The 20,014-nt window shown below is 43.3% G+C and overlaps 1 protein-coding gene and 1 pseudogene across 1 annotated transcript in view; one reads left to right on the top strand and one right to left on the bottom strand.

The window, feature by feature from the left end:
* LOC143975198 (EF-hand calcium-binding domain-containing protein 6-like) overlaps positions 1 to 20,014 on the top strand; it is a 159,004-nt gene that overhangs the window by 72,744 nt on the left and 66,246 nt on the right. The window contains exon 13 of the mRNA XM_077477308.1: positions 9,808 to 9,918. Coding sequence (XP_077333434.1) covers positions 9,808 to 9,918 — 111 coding nt within the window. The remainder of the gene's footprint in view (positions 1 to 9,807; positions 9,919 to 20,014) is intronic.
* On the bottom strand, positions 16,246 to 17,252 carry LOC143973900 (one cut domain family member 2 pseudogene; annotated as a pseudogene).

The raw sequence follows: 20,014 nt of genomic DNA, 5'->3' as shown, positions 1-20,014 counted from the left end.
GAAACTCATTGACCTTTTATACACACACACTAATTACAAGCAAACAGATCACAGATGAGGATGGTTACCTTTAATAGCCATTTAAACCCCTTTGTGTCAACTTGTGTGCATGTTATCAGGCCAAAATCACCAGGGTATGTAAACTTTTGATCAGGGTAATTTGGGTAGTTTCTGTTGTGTTTATGATTTAAAAAGAGTAAACAACCACAGTTGATTTTGTGTTATCATCCATATTCTTTGAAAAATGGCCACTAAATCATAAATTCTGGTATGTAAACTTATGAGCACAACTGTATTGGTTGGGAGTAGGGATGATCTATCTAAACTTGGAATTTAGCTGTCCTTGCTGGGCTCCTGCTCTGTATACAAAGGGGTAGGGATGCTTGTATCATCACTGATCTATCCTGGCCCTTTGGGCATGTCAGTTGTGAGGCAGGGAATCTCCAACTCATAGCTCATTGCCCCAACAAAGACAGTTAACATTCTTACTTGTTAAAAAAAAAGGACAGTTAACTTTCAGACGAACCTGGGTTTGGACCAAAAGCAATCAGAAACCCAAGTTAGGAGTAAAATACTGGAGGAGGTCACCAATAAACAAGTGCATTCCTGTGATCCAGAAGAGAAGTATGGCCAACAAACCTTTGGCCATACTTCTCCTTTAAAAGAGAAGTTTCATATTTACCTAGGTGGATGCAGCATCGGTCTGATGCTGCATCTGTCCCCCGCAACCTCTGCACTGAGAACCGATCGATTGAACACTGCCGATGGTTCGGTTCTCACAGCTACCTGAGCAGAGAGCTGCTAACTGTCAGTCAGCAGCTCTGCTTTTTGCTCCTTCATGCTCACTGGAGTGCTGAGCGGCTGTGGAGGGCCGGGGATCGGCCGTCTCAGGCTCACATCGGCTCGATGAGAGCCTAAGATGGGTGTCAGTCCGGGCACCTGGTGGATCCAGACTTTATTGTCGTGATGACGCAGTGCCTGGACTGATTCCTGTTAGATCCTTCAGTCCGCTCTCTGCTGAAAACGGGTTACAGGAGTGCAAAACGAATTGCACTAATGTGAAACATAGGAGAAGCCCAGCCAAACGAGCCCAGGCTGGACATCTCCTTTAAATCAGATTGAAAACTTTATTTCAAGTTTCATGCTCTGATTCTCTAATTGGACAATCCAAGTCGTTAGAAAAACACTTTTTTTGTCTTCAAAAGAAATCTGGAATCTCTTCTAGAAAGCTGAATCAGGATTTCTTTTACTGGAGAAAATAAGGGTTTCATTTAAGTGCAGTAGGATTGTTGCTGATTCTATGCTATAGGAATAAGTCTGTCTATAACCAGGAAGGATTAGGAAGTTTTATGCAGAGCTGGCAGTGCATGAGTGTCTATTGTAGGAGAGGGGTTGTGGATACATGTCATCTTCCACTGGATATCTTATGAGACTTATATGTCCAGATAACAAAGATATTTCTGAGCATTTTCACCCCCCATCATCTTCCCCCGCTGCTCCTCTGCCTTCCTCTTCACTGTCTCACAACCTCCGTCGCCCAGCTTCCCACTATTGTGTCCTAATCCTACCATTGTCTCAATATTCCATCACTGTCTCCCATTCAGCTCTCATGCATAACCGCTATTGTTAGATTGTGGATAACTGGCATAAAAATGAAACTTTTATAAGGATGCTTTGGTCATTCAAAATAAAGCCAGTGATATGTTAAGAACGTGTCTGACTGGTTTTCTAATCCAACTGTCCCATGCCACCAGTGTACAGGAACACCTTGGCTACCCATAGACAATAGAGATAATGCCTGTGGGAGAATGACACTTTTCCCAACTCAGGGATTCATCTAATGGTCTTGTGACCATGTTTGTTATGTAATTGTCCTATATACTGTATCTATATATGCCTGCCAGTGACAACATAATATTTCTATATCTGTGCACAATTATCAGAGTTTACCATGTTGTTGTGATCTATTAGCAGCTGGCAATAGACATCATTGAAGTACTTGTTATCTTCCATCTGATCAATTCACAATGGTGGACTATCTGCCATATATCAAACCATCAGAGCACCGTTGTTTCCTTCCCTAAGTTTCTGTTCCATGGCCTATTTCTGGACAATGTTATAACCAGTAATTCCTATTGCTCTGCCAAAATGGATCAAGGAATTTTAGCTGCCACATGGGTCACAGGGAGTCTCAATAGCTTTATATCATCTCATATACATCTGTTTTCAACGCTTGATAGGAAACGTATCTGTGTGCCGGAGCCCTTGTTCTTTCTATGATATGATCCCTGTGGTTATAAGCTAGTTGCAATGAAATTCACATTGTAAAAATCAGATATGTTACGGGTTATAGAGAGACAATGGAAAGCTTGTCTGTACTATCACACATATATAGGTTGATTTACTAGCACTGGTGCAAAATCTGGTACAGCTCTGCATAGAAATCAATCAGCTTCCAGGTTAACCGAACAAGCTTGTAAGCAGGGGAATTAGTGTGTCTGTATTATAGAGGAAAACACACTTACTGAACTTGGTATTGGTATTGTAAATGAAGTAACTTTAATTGCCAGATAAGCAGCAGTGGAAAATTATATTCGCAAAGTGGAGTAAACAGGTCTCCTGTTAGCATAAAGGCACAGATTCACAATCTATTCACCAAATATACAGAGTGCAGCTTAGTAAACTGGCACTGTAGTTATTATTCCTCTCTTCGGGCACATCAGTGGTATACGCGGCACATTTTGATTACTTGCCATAGGCTGGTGGCCATAAGCATGTCCCGCAGCTGCAGAAGAGATGATTTAACAGAAAAATACACTGTCTCAGACGATCTTCTATCAGAAGCACAGCAGCAGTGCTGATAGGCAGGACTCCTGAGGATCCCTGTTCTGTCCCTGCAGGCTCTCCTTGAATAAGGCCTAGCTTTCCCTCACAGGCAGTATACCTTTCCCTCACTCGTTCCACAAACATGTCTATCAAAATGGTGACTGGGCCCTCTTTTTATATGGAAGCTAACAGAAAATGGTGGACAAAATCTCTAGAAAACTTGGTACCAAGCAGAACATGAAGCTTCTCCAAGATGGCTGCTGGAGACAAGCTAGTGAACAGTTACAGCCTCAACAGGATTTCACAAAACAGCAGGAAAATACAAAACACATTCTGAATATAACATGACATTTCTGCATGAGAAAGTAAGTATGATGCAATTTTAGTCCTACTTCTTCTCTCAGCCAGCAAGACTGTCCCATCACAGTTAACTGTATGTGAGGAGGCTACCTACATTTCCCCCCTGCTTAAAGAATGCAGTCCTTTGCATTCACCTAGGTAAAAGCAATTAAATAGAGCAATAGCATAACAAGCAAACAGTCATACCAGTTCAAGTCACATAACATAATCAAAATACTTGACGTGTTTCAGTCCCCTGGTAGTGCGCCTGGGTAAGCGAGGCTCCGGAACTTGCAACTGTCCATCTCCCTCTGGGGACGCAGGGCACCATTCCTCCTCTGCATCAGAACCAACAGGTGACACTTCATCCACAAGAGGCTCATCTTCAACAGAAGTGGAAGAAGCCTAATTATCTGTAGCTATTTCAGCTGATAACGCCTCTACTGGTGGCAGAGGAGGTAGATACCACTATTGAGGATCACTGGGCAAAGGAAAATCAGGAACAGGTTCAACCAACAGTGAATCTACAGCGAACACACATGGGCAATGTAGGTTACGGTGCAGTCTCTTGCAAAGCCCATTTGACTTCTCGGAAACAACATCATACACGACCCGTCCAGGAAAAGATTGCTTTTGAACCCAATATGGGCCAGCCTCCCACTTGAGCTCCATCTTGTTGCCTCTAATGTGTCTGGGGTTGCACACCAAGACCCTGTCTCCTGGTTTAGTGGCAGCAAGTTGACAGTACTTTCGTCAGCCAGAGCCCAATGCCTCCCCAGCACCATTTGTTTAGCTCAGGCTAGGCAATGCAAATGGTCTTGGACCCACTCATCAGGGGTCCTTGATGTGATGGGCTCTCCAGAGTTTCCAATAATAAATCCACAGGTAAATGGCCTCAATGGCCAAACATCAAAAAATGGGGAGTATAACCAGTTGCTCTATGCACTGTCTGATTATAAGCCCAGACAACATCACCGACATACTGTGGCCATCTTTCTCGTTGCTCTTGCTCCAAGGTGCGAATCAAGGCAAAATGCATGCAATTAAAGAGCTCACAGACACTATTCCCTTGGGGATGATAGGAGGTGGTATGAGATTTTCAAATGCCACTAAGGCGACACAGTTTAGAAAACACCCGAGACTCAAAGTTTGGGCCTTGGTCAGACAAAATCCTCATTGGGCACTCATAGGGTTGTACCAAATGTTTCCAGAACAGTTTAGCTGTGGTAATGGCAGTCTGATCCTTGGTTGGCACGACAATGGCACATTTAGAAAAGTGGTCCACGAACACCAAGGCATAGCGGAACCCAGATTTTGCAGCTACTGTCAGAAAGTCCATGTTCAATAATTCAAAGGGCTCTCTTGTGCTCACCACAAGAGGGGTGGTTTTCTCTGCTTTTTCCTTGTGAGTGGCACAACTCTGACACTCCTGACACACCTTCAGCACCGACTTAGTCAGTCCAGGACAAAAAAACTTACTTACAAACAAAAGCCCCTGTCTGTTTGGCACAAAAGTGACCTCCAGTACTGTGAAAGACCTGACAGACCTCTAAGGCCTCTGACTGAGGGATGATGGGATGATCAGTTGACGGATAATCCGTGGTTTTCCTGGTATGCGTGTCTTTCGGTACAAGAGTCCGTTATATCTTTCCAACTTATTCCACGGCTTAAGAAGCTGAAACAAGGTTGACGAGAACCTTCTTTGCTCCCTGTAGTCTGGTTTTCTATTCCTGTCCCAATATTTCATGAGCTGACCAATGTCGAGGTCTTTCCACTGATGTTTAATCCACTCTTGAGGAGTATGAATTTCTGGCCCTCTTTGTGGGATTTGGTCACTTTGCAGAGCTGGAGACGCTCGTTGCTCTCGTAGGTTGACCCTGGAGGAGACAACCACATACTCTTCACATTGTTAATCTCTATCCTCCTGAGGCTGGTCATGGGGAAACCTTCAGAGGGCATCAGCATTGCCATTGAAGTGCCCTGGCTTGCAGTGAATAGTATAATTGAACTGTGCAAGCCAGAACACCCAACGTTGCTCCAAGGCCCCAAGTTTAGCAGTTTCTAGGTAGGCAAGAGGGTTGTTGTCAGTATAGATGTCCACTTGTCCACCTACCAAATACTCAGCAAACTTTTCAGTCATAGCCCAGACTACCTCTAACAGCTCAAGTTTAAAAGAGTTGTAGTTGGCTGGATTACGTTCTGTAGGTCGCAAGCTGCAACTAGCATATACTATCGCTCATTCAGTCCCATCTTGCTTCTGAGAAAGCACAACTCCCAAGCCTTGGAGACTGCCATTGGTGTACACCCGGAAGGGTTTACAGTAGTCAGCGTAAGCCAGTATGGGCTCAGAAGTCAGCTTTGCCTCGAATGTCTCAAACGCTTCACTCTGTGCTTCCCCCCCAACTCTCATTAACACTTGGGGAAGATTTTACCTTTTTATGGGCAGGTTGACCACACAGCAACTGGGTGAGTGGAGCCGCAACACTAGCAAAGTTCAGAATGAATCTGCAGTAATAACCTACAAACCCCAAGAAAGATTGAAGCTCTGTCATCGTTTATGGAGTGGTCCAAGCCTGCACAGCCTGAATTTTATCTGAATCTGGGGACATCCCCTTTTCCACAACCACATGCCACAAATAGTGGATTTTGGTCTTCATATGATGACATTTTTCTGGTTTGAGCTTAAAGCCATATTGAGCTAGCCGAGAGAGGACTTGGTCCAAATGCTTCAAATGGTCCTCAAATGTATTGGAAAAGATGATGATGTCATCCAATTAAATCAGAACGGAGTCAAAGTTCAAGTCTCCCAAGAAACGTTCCATTAGCCTTGGTAAGTGATGGGTTTATTAGTCAGGCCATTACAATGTTTTTTCACAGTCGTCTTCCTTTACTGGGACCTGCCAGTATCAGCAGGCCAGGTCTAGAGTAGAAAAATACTGAGCCTGGCCTTAGGCCATTAGTGAGTCTTTGACCCGTGGCAGTGGGTAAGCATCTTGAGTTCAGTCTGTGATAATCCACACTAAAATGTAAATTTCCATCATTCTTTCCGACAAGAACTACGTAAGCAGCCCAAGGACTGCAACTCTCTCGTATCACCCCCCCCCCCCCCCCATAGCATTCCTCATAGTAAGTCTTTAACTTCCTGACAAAGGGCAGGGGGTATATTACGATACTTTTCACGGATGGGAGCAGCATCAACAGGGTGGATTGGATGATCCAAAGCAGTAGTACAGCCATAGTCTTCTGGGCCCCCGAGAGAATTCAATCATATGTTTGTGAACCAACTGCTGTATTTCAGTTATTTTTTGAACTGGGAGTGTGAGTTGTGCTAGTAACTGCAAAATATAAGATATCCTCGGAATCAGGCAGAGCAGATTGCAAAGAAGCACATGCAGCTTCCATTCCAGGGCAAGGATCAGTTATGCAGTTTCTAGGTACTGTATACACATCTGCAATAGCCAAGTCAGTGGAGAGGGGCAGACCCTAGGTTAACAAGTTGCACCAATACCTGTCCCTGCTGGATGACAGAAAAAAGTCCTGCCTATTAACCATTCACCTTTTATTTCTAGATTGCGTTATGGTTCTACCATCACAGTGGCTCCTTCTACGTGCCTTCTAGCCACAACAGGAAAGGGGCACACCAGCTCTTGACAGGGTTGTATAGTAACCCGCTGGGAAGTCGGATGAGCCCAACGTTCTCTGTATGTTTGTGACATGATATCCGAATAGCCTGACAAGCATTAATCAGATTATGTAGCTGGGTTTCTGGCTGTTTAGACCCCTGTGTAGAAGCCTCCTGAAGAGAATGGGTTAAATCCAGTTCCTTCAGGGGGTTCATGCCCAACAACACTGGAATATCTGGGAAGGAAGCACCACGGGTCACCACCACCCTGACCTGGGTGAGGGTCTGCCCATAGACCTTTAGGGACCTCCAGGTGACCCCTACTACCGGAATAGGCAGGTTATTTGCAGCTTTCAGATTTAGCCAGGAAGGATCTTGAGTTGGGGTGTTGCTAAAATGGTGCTGTTAGAAGTGAGATGCCATGGTAGTGACCTCTGATCCAGTGTCCACCAAACAGCTGGCCAGCTGGCCATTGAATGTTACAGTTACTACTGGGTATGTGGATATCATCATAGGATCTTGTTGGAGCTGTGAAGAAACACTTCCCCTGAGTTGCCCCTTTGCCACAGGAACCTCTAGTTTAAAGGATGCTGTTGGGCAATCTTTGCTCCCTTTCCTGCACAGTTCCTGGAAATGGGGCCTAACTGTCGGCACTGCCAGTACCTACAATCTGTATCTGGGTCTCTCCGGAATGGGTTGCATGATGCACTAACTTGGGTAGACCCGCACTGAGTAGCTGACATTTCCTGTATGAGGGAAGCTGATTGGCTACCATGTACAGCTTCACCAGATTTTACACTCTCCAATTTTAGTAAATCAACCCCACATATTTCAGTGGGATTAAAAAAAAAGGTAGAAAAAAGTGTCCTTTCTATTTAAAGCCTAAAGACATTTTGGGGTTGATTTACTAAAGGCAAATAGACTGTGCACTTGCAAACTGCAGTTGCTCTAGAGTTTAGTAAATGAGGTAAAGCTTCACTTTGCAAAGAATACCCAATCACGGCAAGGAAAATAAAAAAAACAGCATTTTTTTCTTTTTACATGATTGGATGATGGAAGTCAGCAGAGCTTCTGCGCATTTGCTAAGCTTTGGAGCAACTGCACTTTGCAATCTATTTGCCTTTAATAAATCAACCCCTTTGGGTGTGGTTTGCATATTCTATGCAACCAAATTTTACTGTAAATCACACCAAAGTAAATTTCAGCTTTGCAGCATTGGTGTGAATGGGCACCATTGGAATCAATGTTATTTCCATTGTCATTGTCCAAGTCGCATCTGAAATCGCATCTGTGTTAACCAAGCCTTAAGGTAAGTATTGGTCCCCATTGCATCCCTCAAGATAAAATTAGCAGTATATTATATATAAGTGGGGAGGTAAGGTATCACTTTTTGTTTTTGAAGAGGTTACTATGGGTTATTGCACTTTTGCACATAGTACATATTTGTCTTATTCTTTAATGTGTAGTGTAAAATAAGATGGACACTTTCTTACGTTTATTGGAATATATACTGCCCCCACGCACTTCTAATAAAAAATGGTAGTGGTCTGGATTTTTTTTTAAATGAGGACATGATTCTTTTGCATATGGATTAATTTTATATTGCTTTTGTTTTCTGCAAATCTCTGGAATTACTTGGCTAGTTAGGTTTATTAGTGGAAAATACTGTTTCCTGGACATTTTGTAAAAGCAATATGCAAGTGAGCTATAACATGTCTTGTGCATAAATTGTATATACAGATACACATGCTATAATCATATATTGGAGATAATTACTCACTATCTAGATCTCTTTGTATTTCTTTAGAACTGGGAGGAAAAATATTAATTTCAAAAACATTAAATAATACATTTTTTTTATAAAGCATAAAAAAAACTGTCCATGTAAAATAAGCTACTTGATTTGGATGAGTTTTTTTTTTTTTAGATCTGCGCATTCACCTATTCATCATATCTTATGTTTTAGACCTGTGGGTTTGCAGGACTTCCCTTGTTCTCATTTCATACATTTCAGAACTCTGGAGGTTAATGCATCTAACCTTTAAAGAGCTGTGTGCGCTTCCATAATTGCATTAAGTATATTAACATATTTTATTGTGCCGGACTATATACCACGTATGTACAAGATCAGAATTAAGCGAAATGCCTTTTACATGCTAATGAGCTTCTATCACTGTGATATACATAACTTTACAGAACCTTTAAGAAACTGGGCAATTTTTGTCCTGAGAAAGACATTTATGTCTAAAGCCATGACAGGGAATCCTTCTGTAGTTTTACAAGGTCTCTTTTATTTACATAAATCTGTCAAAGTGATGAACAGTCTGCAAAATGAGTTGAATAGTTACTTGTGGCATAGTATTCTTTACCCTTGCCACAAGGAAAGAAACTTACCGCAATTCCCATCCCCTCCACAACCTTCTTCCCCCAAAAGTCAGCTGTTCATTATCACCGTCTCCACATAATGAATGAAGCCTTGTTAATCATTATTTTCTTAAGTCATCCTGATTTTTGCCTGTGTTTGTGGGGATTATGCCTAAATTGTGCTCCAGGGATGAAAACACTTTGTTGCCATTGAACAAATACTGGCACTTTCCAGATATTCCTCTTAAGAGCCCTCACAATGCACTTTCTAAATTCACTCTGTGTTTCTTATGGAAAGCAATGTTTTTGTAAATTCCCTTTCAAGCCAACCGGGACTGCTGAAAAGCCCTTTTGCAGTGTTAGCTTGTTTAAGCAATACAGTGTTTTAGCCTAATGAATACAGTCTTATAGAGGACAATCCGACATGGCTTTCTATGCCGGTATCTCGTCCAGAGCCCAGGCTCCATGTGCAAGTGCTGAGCTTGAAATTCTTTCACTGCTGAAAAACATGATTAACCTCTGATATTCACGTGGGCATTCTTGATGGCGAGGGGCAGAGTGGTGACAGAGTTAATGGCAGCCATATGCTGCTGGTATTGTGGGTGTCTGAGAGGCAAACAAACTACATGATTGACTGGTACTAACCTCTGTTTCAGGTTTGGTGTAGAGATTACTGATGAAGACTTTGAGCTGCTACTTGACAGAGCCCCCCTTGACGAAGATGGGAATATCCGATACCCTCACTTCATGGCAATGTTTGATTCTCGGTAATTAATGTCTTTAGCTGGTCTATTATTTGCATGTTTTTTTGTGTTTAGAATAAATTTGTCTTTGCTAGTTTAAGTGATACTCTATACTCATTCATTTGAATGAGACCAGTGGCATTATATGTCACAAAAGTAAAATCCAGGAACCTATACATGGTGAGTGTGCAAACTGTTGAATACATATTATTGTATCTACTTATTAACAATTTATATAAGGTAGTCTGCAGATAGCCAAGCTTGCTCAATTTTAAATGTGTATTTTCTGAAGTGTTTATGAGCATTTTTGGCGTATTTTCACCTTGTTTGCCTTATGTTTAAAATGGTATCTAACTAACAATGGTCTTTTTTAATTACACTTTGATAGCCTTATACACAAGAGGTGGTAGACAGTATGATGGAGAACATATGTAAATCTGTGCTATTAAGACTGTCTGACCATTTTAATTATAATTCCTTTTTTTTGTAAAGGTTTTACATGTATTTATGTTTAATTTTAATGCATTTAATGTCCTTTTTAAAACTGCCATTTTCTGTACATAGTTTTTTTAAATAGCTGCAAGGCTAACTAAAAGCCCACTGATTTCACAAAACATCAAAATTTAATTTGACCTTTTACACATTTGGCAAATAATAATTGAAAAATGTGTTTTAAAAGATGGTCCAAACAAAAACAAAAAAACGGCAAACGTATTCCTTTATGCCAGTCTTTATATAAATAGACCTGTCTATCAGTTTTCTGGCAATGTTTTTCTCAAGAATGTTTGCATTAGATGAGTTATAATATACTTGTTAGAATTTCTGTCACCAATGTGCATTTACCAAGAATTTTTAAAATGACAAGGCACGCTAATAAGCCTATCTAAAACCTAAATCTAATAAATTTACCCTAAACCTAATCCTTAAATCTGCCCAACACCTGACCCTACATTTGAACTTATCCCTAACTCTCAACCTAACCTCAACTCTAAATCTCTACCTAACCCCTGACCCTGATTCTTTTCATAACCCCTAACCCTGAATCTCAACTTAATCCTCTACCCTCAACCTAACTTCTAACCCTAAGTTTTAGCTTATCCCCTTACAGCCACCCCCAACTCGAATTTTTTTCCTAAAACTGAGCTCCAGGCAGATATTAACAAAACACCAATAAGTGCAGTTTTATGCTTATTAACCACTTGCCGACCGCCGCACGCCGATGTACGTCGGCAGAATGGCACGGGCAGGCATAAGCACGTACATGTACGTGATTTGCCTCCCGCGGGTCGGGGGCCCGATCGGGCCCCCGCCCGGTGCCTGCGGCGGTCGGTTTTCGTTCGGGAGCGATCCCGGACGAGGGGACGGCCATTCATTCATGGCCACCCCCTCGCGATCGCTCCCGACGAATGGAAATCCCCGGTGACATCACTTCCTCTCCTGTAATGTAAACACAGGAGAGGAAGTGATGTATTCTCTCCTCCGTGTCGGTATTTTTCGTTCCGACACGGAGGAGAGCGGATCAGTGAGTTGCACCAACACATCCCACACACAGTAGAACATGCCAGGCACACTCACACCCCCCCTTTACCCCCCGATCACCCCCCCAATTACCCCTGCCCCCCCAGTCACAGTGACACCAATGTCATTTTTTTTTTTTTTTTTTTTTTTTTGCATTGGTGTCATTTGTGACTGTAATAACTGTTAGGGCAGTTAGGGTTAGCCCCCTTTAGTTCTAATGTACCCCCCTAACCCCCCCAATAAAGGTTTAACCCCGTGATCACCCCCCGTCGCCAGTGTCACTAAGGCTGGGTTCACATTGCAGCGGTTTATGAGAACGAATGTGATTCGCACCGCACTGCAGTGCAAATCACATCCGATCTCTGTGCGATTCGAGTTCAGCCATTCGCCGCACCCGCCGCACCCGCCACACCCGCCGCACCCGCCGCAAATTCGCACGGGACCCTTTTTTTGGCCCGCAGCAGAATCGGATCGCATGGGTGTTCACACCATGCGATCCGAGTTTGCAGATCGCACTGCGATATGCGAACTGATCTGGGGGTGTCAGTAACATTTCACTGACACTCCCAGCAGTTCGCATAGGGCAGTGTGAACTGCCGCCGGGAGGCATGCGATGCGGGAACCCGCCGCGGATTCGCGGCGTTTCCGCATCGCTCCAGTGTGAACCCAGCCTAATAAGCGATCATTTTTCTGATCGCCGTATTAGTGTCACAGGTGACGCTAGTTAGGCAGGTAGGTATTTAGGTTCGCCGCAGCTTTTTATAGCGCTAGGGACCCCCATATACTACCGCATAAAGCCCCCTGATTGCCCCCTAGTTAACCCTTTCACCAGTGATCACCATATAACTGTTACAGGTGACGCTGGTTGGTTAGTTATTTTTTTATAGTTTCAGGGCACCCGCCATTTATTACCTAATAAAGGTTTAACCCCCTGATCACCCGGCAGGTGTCATTTGTGACTAATAACTGTTAGGGCAGTTAGGGTTAGCCCCCTTTAGTTCTAAGGTACCCCCCTAACCCCCCCAATAAAGGTTTAACCCCGTGATCACCCCCCGTCGCCAGTGTCACTAAGGCTGGGTTCACATTGCAGCGGTTTATGAGAACGGATGTGATTCGCACCGCACTGCAGTGCAAATCACATCCGATCTCTGTGCGATTCGAGTTCAGCTATACAGATAGTATGGCTGAATTCGTGTCGCACCCGCCGCACCCGCCGCAAACTCGCACGGGACCCTTTTTTTGGTCCGCAGCAGAATCGGATCGCATGGGTGTTCACACCATGCGATCCAAGTTTGCAGATCGCACTGCGATATGCGAACTGATCTGGGGGTGTCATTAACATTTCACTGACACTCCCAGCAGTTCGCATAGGGCAGTGTGAACTGCCGCCGGGAGGCATGCGATGCGGGAACCCGCCGCGCATTCGTGGCGTTCCCGCATCGCTCCAGTGTGAACCCAGCCTAATAAGCGATCGTTTTTCTGATCGCTGTATTAGTGTCACAGGTGACGCTAGTTAGGCAGGTAGGTATTTAGGTTCGCCGCAGCTTTTTATAGCGCCAGGGACCCCCATATACTACCGCATAAAGCCCCCTGATTGCCCCCTAGTTAACCCTTTCACCAGTGATCACCATATAACTGTTACAGGTGACGCTGGTTGGTTAGTTATTTTTTTATAGTTTCAGGGCACCCGCCATTTATTACCTAGTCTCACTAGTGTACCCCTAAATTTAGGGGTGTCTACTTTCTAAAATGGGGTCATTTGGGGGGGGGGGTTTGTGCCATCTTGGCATTTTATGGCCTTCAAAACTGTAACGCCCTTAGAAAGCCTGAAGGCGGTGCTTGGTTTTTGGGGCCCCGTACGCGGCTAGGCTCCCAAAAAGTCCCACATATGTGGTATCCCCGTACTCAGGAGAAGCAGCAGAATTTATTTTGGGGTGTCATTTCACATATGCCCATGGCATGCGTGAGCAATATATCATTTAGTGACAACTTTGTGAAAAAAAAAAAAAGTTTGTAATTTTCCCGCAACTTGTGGCAAAATATAAAATATTCCATGGACTCAACATGCCTCTCAGCAAATAGCTTGGGGTGTCTACTTTCTAAAATGGGGTCATTTGTGGGGGTTTTGTGCCATCTTGGCATTTTATGGCCTTCAAAACTGTAATAGGTAGTGAGAAGTGAACTCAAAAAATTACGCCCTTAGAAAGCCTGAAGGCGGTGCTTGGTTTTCGGGGCCCCGTACGCGGCTAGGCTCCCAAAAAGTCCCACATATGTGGTATCCCCGTACTCAGGAGAAGCAGCAGAATTTATTTTGGGGTGTCATTTCACATATGCCCATGGCATGCATGAGCAATATATCATTTAGTGACAACTTTGTGAAAAAAAAAAAAAAAAAAAAAAAGTTTGTAATTTTCCCGCAACTTGTGGCAAAATATAAAATATTCCATGGACTCAACATGCCTCTCAGCAAATAGCTTGGGGTGTCTACTTTCTAAAATGGGGTCATTTGTGGGGGTTTTGTGCCATCTTGGCATTTTATGGCCTTCAAAACTGTAATAGGTAGTGAGGCGTGAAATCAAAAATTTACGCCCTTAGAAAGCCTGAAGGCGGTGCTTGGTTTTCGGGGCCCTGTACGCGGCTAGGCTCCCAAAAAGTCCCACATATGTGGTATCCCCGTACTCAGGAGAAGCAGCAGAATTTATTTTGGGGTGTCATTTCACATACGCCCATAGCATGTGTGAGCAATATATCATTTAGTGACAACTTTGTGTAAAAAAAAAAAAAAAAATTTTTTTTTTGTCATTATTCAATCGCTTGAGGCAAAAAAATAAAATATTCAATGGGCTCAACATGCCTCTTATCAATTTCCTTAGGGGGTCTACTTTCCAAAATGGGGTCATTTGGGGGGGTTTTGTACTGCCCTGTCATTTTAGCACCTCAAGAAATGAGATAGGCAGTCGTAAACTAAAAGCTGCGTAAATTCCAGAAAACGTACCTTAGTTTGTAGATGTGACAACTTTTGCGCAAACCAATAAATATACAATTATTGACTTTTTTTTTACCAAAGACATGTGGCTGAATACATTTTGGCCTAAATGTATGACTAAAATTGAGTTTATTGGATTTTTCTAATAACAAAAAGTAGAAAATATCATTTTTTTTCAAAATTTGCGGTCTTTTTACGTTTATATCGCAAAAAATAAAAATCGCAGAGGCAATCAAATACCATCAAAAGAAAGCTCTATTTGTGGGAAGAAAAGGACGCAAATTTTGTTTGGGTACAACATTGCATGACCGCGCAATTACCAGTTAAAGCAGCGCAGTGCCAAAGTGTAAAAAGACCTCTGGTCATTTACCAGCAAAATGGTCCGGTCTGAAAGTGGTTAAAGAAAATTGTTATGCCCCATACACACTATCAGTTTTTCGCTGAGTTTTTCCTTCAGATTTACCAAAACCACATAGTGCAAGGGCCTGCCTTATTGCATACAAATTGAAACTCCCAAGGTTTGACCTCATATTATATGGTTTTGGCAAATCTGAAGGAAAAACTCAGCAGAACAACTGAATGAATGAATGAAATACTTGTATAGCGCACAATGCGAACTGAATCGCCTCTAGGCACTGTGGCGAGCTTTGATCATCTGCTAAAAGAGGAAGGTCTTGAGTTTTTTCCTAAAAGCCAGGTGATTTTCTTCCAGGCGGATGTTGATTGGTAGAGCATTCCATAGCCGAGGCCCTTCAACTGATAGTGTGTATGGGGCTTTACACTTTTTTTTTTTATTTAATGCAACTGACATAAATACCTACATTTGGCTTGTTTATAGCCTCTAGTATATTCCTCTACAGCAGCACAGAGACTGGGAAATGAAGATACTGGGAGACAGTCCTAGAAGCCTTACCTGCCTGCCCCATGTTTCCTGCAAGCCTGATAATTCAACCCTTTTGATTTTGAATGAAGCCACCAAGAGTGTGCCTGTTCACTTAACAGAACAAAATGCTAATCATAGAAATGTACAAAACCCTTTTACAGAGTTCAGCAGTCTGGGGAATCTAATATATACAGTAGCTCAGCTTACTGATTGCAGTGACCCAGAGTATGTATTGTAATATACAGCACAACACAAAAAAATGCTGTGGTGCAGACTGTAAAAAGCTAGCTTACACTTGCTTATTGTCACATTTGAATAAATGTATTTTTGACAAAACTATATTTTACAGACATAATTTAGCTAGGTATAGCCTTCATATTTTGACTATGTTGTTGTTCTAGATTTACGAAAATATATATATATATTTCTATAGAAGTAACACTTTATTTTGCAAGGCCTGTTGAACTTGTGGCGTATGGATGGTGGATCTGAGGTGTGGTCTTATGGTGATGTATGATTGTTGCAAAGTAGAACTATAGCCTTTCATAAACGATCAGTGCACTAGTTTTCCCTTAGTCTCCCTGCCATGTCCCATAAATACCTATTGATCCCGCCAGTAAAGTCCGCCTTGTACAGCTTCCTTATGATGGGGTGGCAATGATGCTGCACTGCTCCAGAATTTACAGCAGAGTTGTCACTTTCATGCTGGTTATGCCTGCTTCACAATTGGATGAAAAAAAGGTTGCAGGGGGCATGGTTATTAGTATTGCCACTGCTGATTCAAAAACCTGTAGCTTCTAAATGAGCACTTGACCACATCTAGTTCTGCCCATTGCTTTCTGGATTGACAGCACTGCCCCTGTTCAGTTGGTGTCACCTGGTGCGGTAATACATGGCGGCACCCCCAGTGGGCAGTCTCATTTTGGGCAGTACGGTACGCACCCCAAACCCACTTATCTACAAGCTAGATAGCTGACATTCTTTGAAATTCAGGCTCCTGCAGCCACTCTCACATTCTTCTGAAGGCTTCCTTGCCAGATTTCAGTTTAAGCCAAGGTTTGGGGATCCTTAGAAGGTCTGAGAGGGTTCCCTGGGACCGGCACAGCACCCTCTGGGTGAAGATAGCCTGGGGGATGCTGTACCTTTTAATTTCAGCTGTGATTCTCTGCACCACTTCTTTGGTGTTGACCTCTTCCTACTGTCCAAAGTTGCTCAGCTGAGACTTGGAGGAGGAGGGTGGCCTGTCATGGCTGGTTGTCAAGATTGAGCATGGCCTGGGTGGCCAGGGTGGTGCATCCAATTGAGGTGAGACATCATGGCAGATGGTGGGGTAGCCAGCCCCTGGAGAGGTTCTAATAGCATCTTGTCAGCATGGCAGTATGGGCTGAGCATCTTATTGAGCTTACTTTATCCATAATTGTGCAGGCTCTGTTGACTGTTGTGGATGGAGCCGAAGCCATTGCCTAAAGGGTAGCTGTCAAGGGGCACAAGCTCTGCCCCATTCAAGTTATGTCCCTGAAGGGGCTGTACAGGTTGTTAATAGAGGGGATCCCCCTGACATCCCTTATCAGGGTGAAGTTACCACTGATATTGCCAGAGAGCCACTGGTGGTGATGGTGATGGGTATGGTGGAACTTGTCTGACACAGTGGAGATGGGGGCAGTGGCTGGAGAGGTTTTAGGGTGGCATGAGTGCTGCTCATGCCTATCTCAGGTAGTGAGGAATCACAGGGCATGCCCATGGCATGGTGCAAGGGGATAGGCAGTTCGGGTTGGTAGTCCCCAGTCCCACCCAGGATGGAAGGGACAGCTCCTGTTGGATCCTCTGGTGGTCATGAGGGCTGTGGCTGCTCATCAGAGCCTGCTCATGGCTGTCCGTAGTGATGAGCCAGGACACTGACCAGCCTCTGAGTGCAGCAGGCCAGGCAAGAGGGGAGGTACGGGAGGTCTTTCCAGGCTCCTCCTCTAGCATAACAGATAGTAAGGGATGATGCAAGTAGCTGCCCTGGAACATGCCAGTCTGGGTCTGGTGTCACCACTCTGGTGACTGTCATCTGGGTGCTGTCTGCACCCCCGTAGCGACGTCACTGCCTCTGATGCTGAAACCATTCCACTGTGAGCTGCACTGTCTGGAATACGGAGTGTGTTAGACACAAATGAAGGAGAATCAAGGAAGGTTTACTTTAGGCGGCTTGTGCATAACATACCGTAGTAACTGGATTCTGTATTTGTTTAGACTGTCATACAGGGATTCTTAGTTATTTAACTGTATAGACAACAAGAAATACAACTCTCTTAAATTGTCTTTAGAGATAAGGCTACCAGATGTGTGGGGTGACCAGTCTTAGGCAGGCCATGGATGATAACATTTTCTTTCCTGCCACTACGTGTTGATGAGGGAATCCCACCCGCGGAGCTATTCTGTTCTCCTGGCTGGGACGCGGGAAGCCCTGCCTGCAGAACGAATACTGTGATTATTGATTGCGGCTTTAGCCACTGGCAATAATCATATCCTAAGAATCTGACATGGATCAACTTGGGTACGTTCAACCTGCCCATACATGGTTTAAATCTTGTCTGGTCCCTGCTAAACTGAGACGATTATTGTCTTTTCTGGCTAAAACTGGCTACATCAGTTAATGATTATGTAAAGTGATACCAAAGCTTATATTCTTTTTATTAAAATAAAAAAGACGTTTATACTTACCTGCTCTGTGCAACGATATTGCATGGAGCAAACTCGTACCTTTTATTTAGCGGTCCCTCGCCATCGTTGTCCATATCTTCTTCCTGCAGGTGGACACTTAGCAAGCCACGCCATAGATACACACAACGCTGCTCAGCCACGCCCCCTGCTCCCTCCTCACAGGATTTGACCGACAGCAGCAGGAGCTTATGGCACCTGATGCTACCTGAGTCTCCTGTAAGAGCAGGAAGTAAAAAGAGAAGACCTGCCGCTGGGACAGCGCTGGATCAATCAGAGGTGCCAGGTAAGTGTTTAGGGGTAGGGGGCTAGAAAACAGTGTTAATTTCGTGGACGAAAATAGTTTCATCTATGAAATGAACACTATTTTAGTTGACTAAAATAAGACTAAAACAATTCAGATGATTAAAATACAACTAAAACTAAAATGGCACTTTAGTCAAAAGACTATGACTAACATGAAATGTGGGGGGGTTGGGCTTTCATTTAGTGAACACTGATCTCTGCTCCAATCACATGGAGCAGAGATCAGCGTCACTAGTTGCTAGGCAGAATGGAGAAATGCTGTTTACACGGCATTTCCTCCATTCAGCCGTCCCGTGAGACGATCGCGGGGATGCCCGCGGCGATCGAGTCCGCGGGTCCCGCGATCAGACTCACGGGGGGTCCCGACCGGTGCAGGGCGGCATTGAATATTGGACGTACCTGTACGCCAATATGCCTGCCCGTGCCATTCTGTCAACGTACATCGTCGTGCGCTGGTCGGGAACCGGTGAATAAACAAACAAAAATATTGCTTTTTGACAAGAGGTACAATTTGAAAATATAAAAAAAAACAAAAAAACTGTAGACTCTATTGGCTATAATGTCATTGCACATATTACCTGAATATATTACCAATATTAAGAAAAAATATAGGAAAAGCCTTTTTTTTCTTTTTTTTTTTCTTTCAGCAGCTTAGTAGATGCCCCCTACATATTCTTATGTGGTAGCACAGTGATAATTTTGACGTCAAATTTCAATTTAGTTTTCGTCTTAGTCTTTGACTAAAATGCCATTTTAGTTTTAGTCCTATTTTAGTTATCTGAATTGTTTTAGTTTTAGTCCTATTTTAGTAGACTAAAATAGTATTAATTTAGTATTTAAATATTTTAATATTTTTTTTTTTTTGCAAATCTTTTTATTAAAGTTTACAGCAAGCAAACTAACAAACAAACAAAAAACTACAGTTACCGGCGTGATGTATACAGATTTGTAATACAAGACAGTTAGGTACATACAGAATATGACGGAGAGTCTAAGGCACCTCAATGGCCACAGATAGCTGACTTCATGTGCAGCAGGACAACTTGGAGTTACAACACGCTACTCAGACATATGACATTTCCACTGGTGCAGTTACCTGTGTACTAGCAAAGGGTAACTTGTTAAGTAGGCTGCGGGTCAGAGGCTGTGAAGGCGTCAGCCAGCCAGCTGGACCAGACCTTGTCATATTTTTGCGGGCAACCCCTATTAGCATAGCAGTCTTTGTAAAGAGGCAGGCTGCCGTTGACCAATTTTTTCCACAGGGAGAGAGGAGGGGGAGTTGGCTTACGCCAGCTGAGGGCTATGGCCTTGCGGGCATAGAAAAGGAGAAGCCCAACCAGGGTGCGTCGCGCCACAGTGGGAATAATATGATCTATCAGGCCCAGTATGCAAATGTCTATGGAGGGCTGGAGCGATATGGAGGTGACCTGTGTAATGACCCTCAGTATCTCCTTCCAATAGTCAAATATTTTAATATTTAGTTTTTTTAATTTAGACAAAAATATTTTAGTCAACCAAATTAACACTTTAGTTGACTAAAATATAACTAAAACTAAAACAATTCAGGTGACTAAAATACGACTAAAACGAAAATGGCATTTTAGTCAAAAGACTTTGACTAAAACTAAATCGAAATTTGAAGTAAAAATTAATACTGCTAGAAAAGGTACCTAAGTGTTTTTACCTTAATGCAGGGAATGCATTAAGGTAGAAACATTTTTAGA

The sequence above is a fragment of the Lithobates pipiens genome, unplaced genomic scaffold (assembly GCF_037356315.1).
Source record: "Lithobates pipiens isolate NorthernLeopardFrog02 unplaced genomic scaffold, aLitPip1_a1.2 Scaffold_13, whole genome shotgun sequence".
In the NCBI taxonomy this organism is placed as follows: Eukaryota; Metazoa; Chordata; class Amphibia; order Anura; family Ranidae; genus Lithobates; species Lithobates pipiens.
Note: the sequence above shows the minus strand (reverse complement) of the source record. Positions and strands in the feature narration are given on the sequence as shown.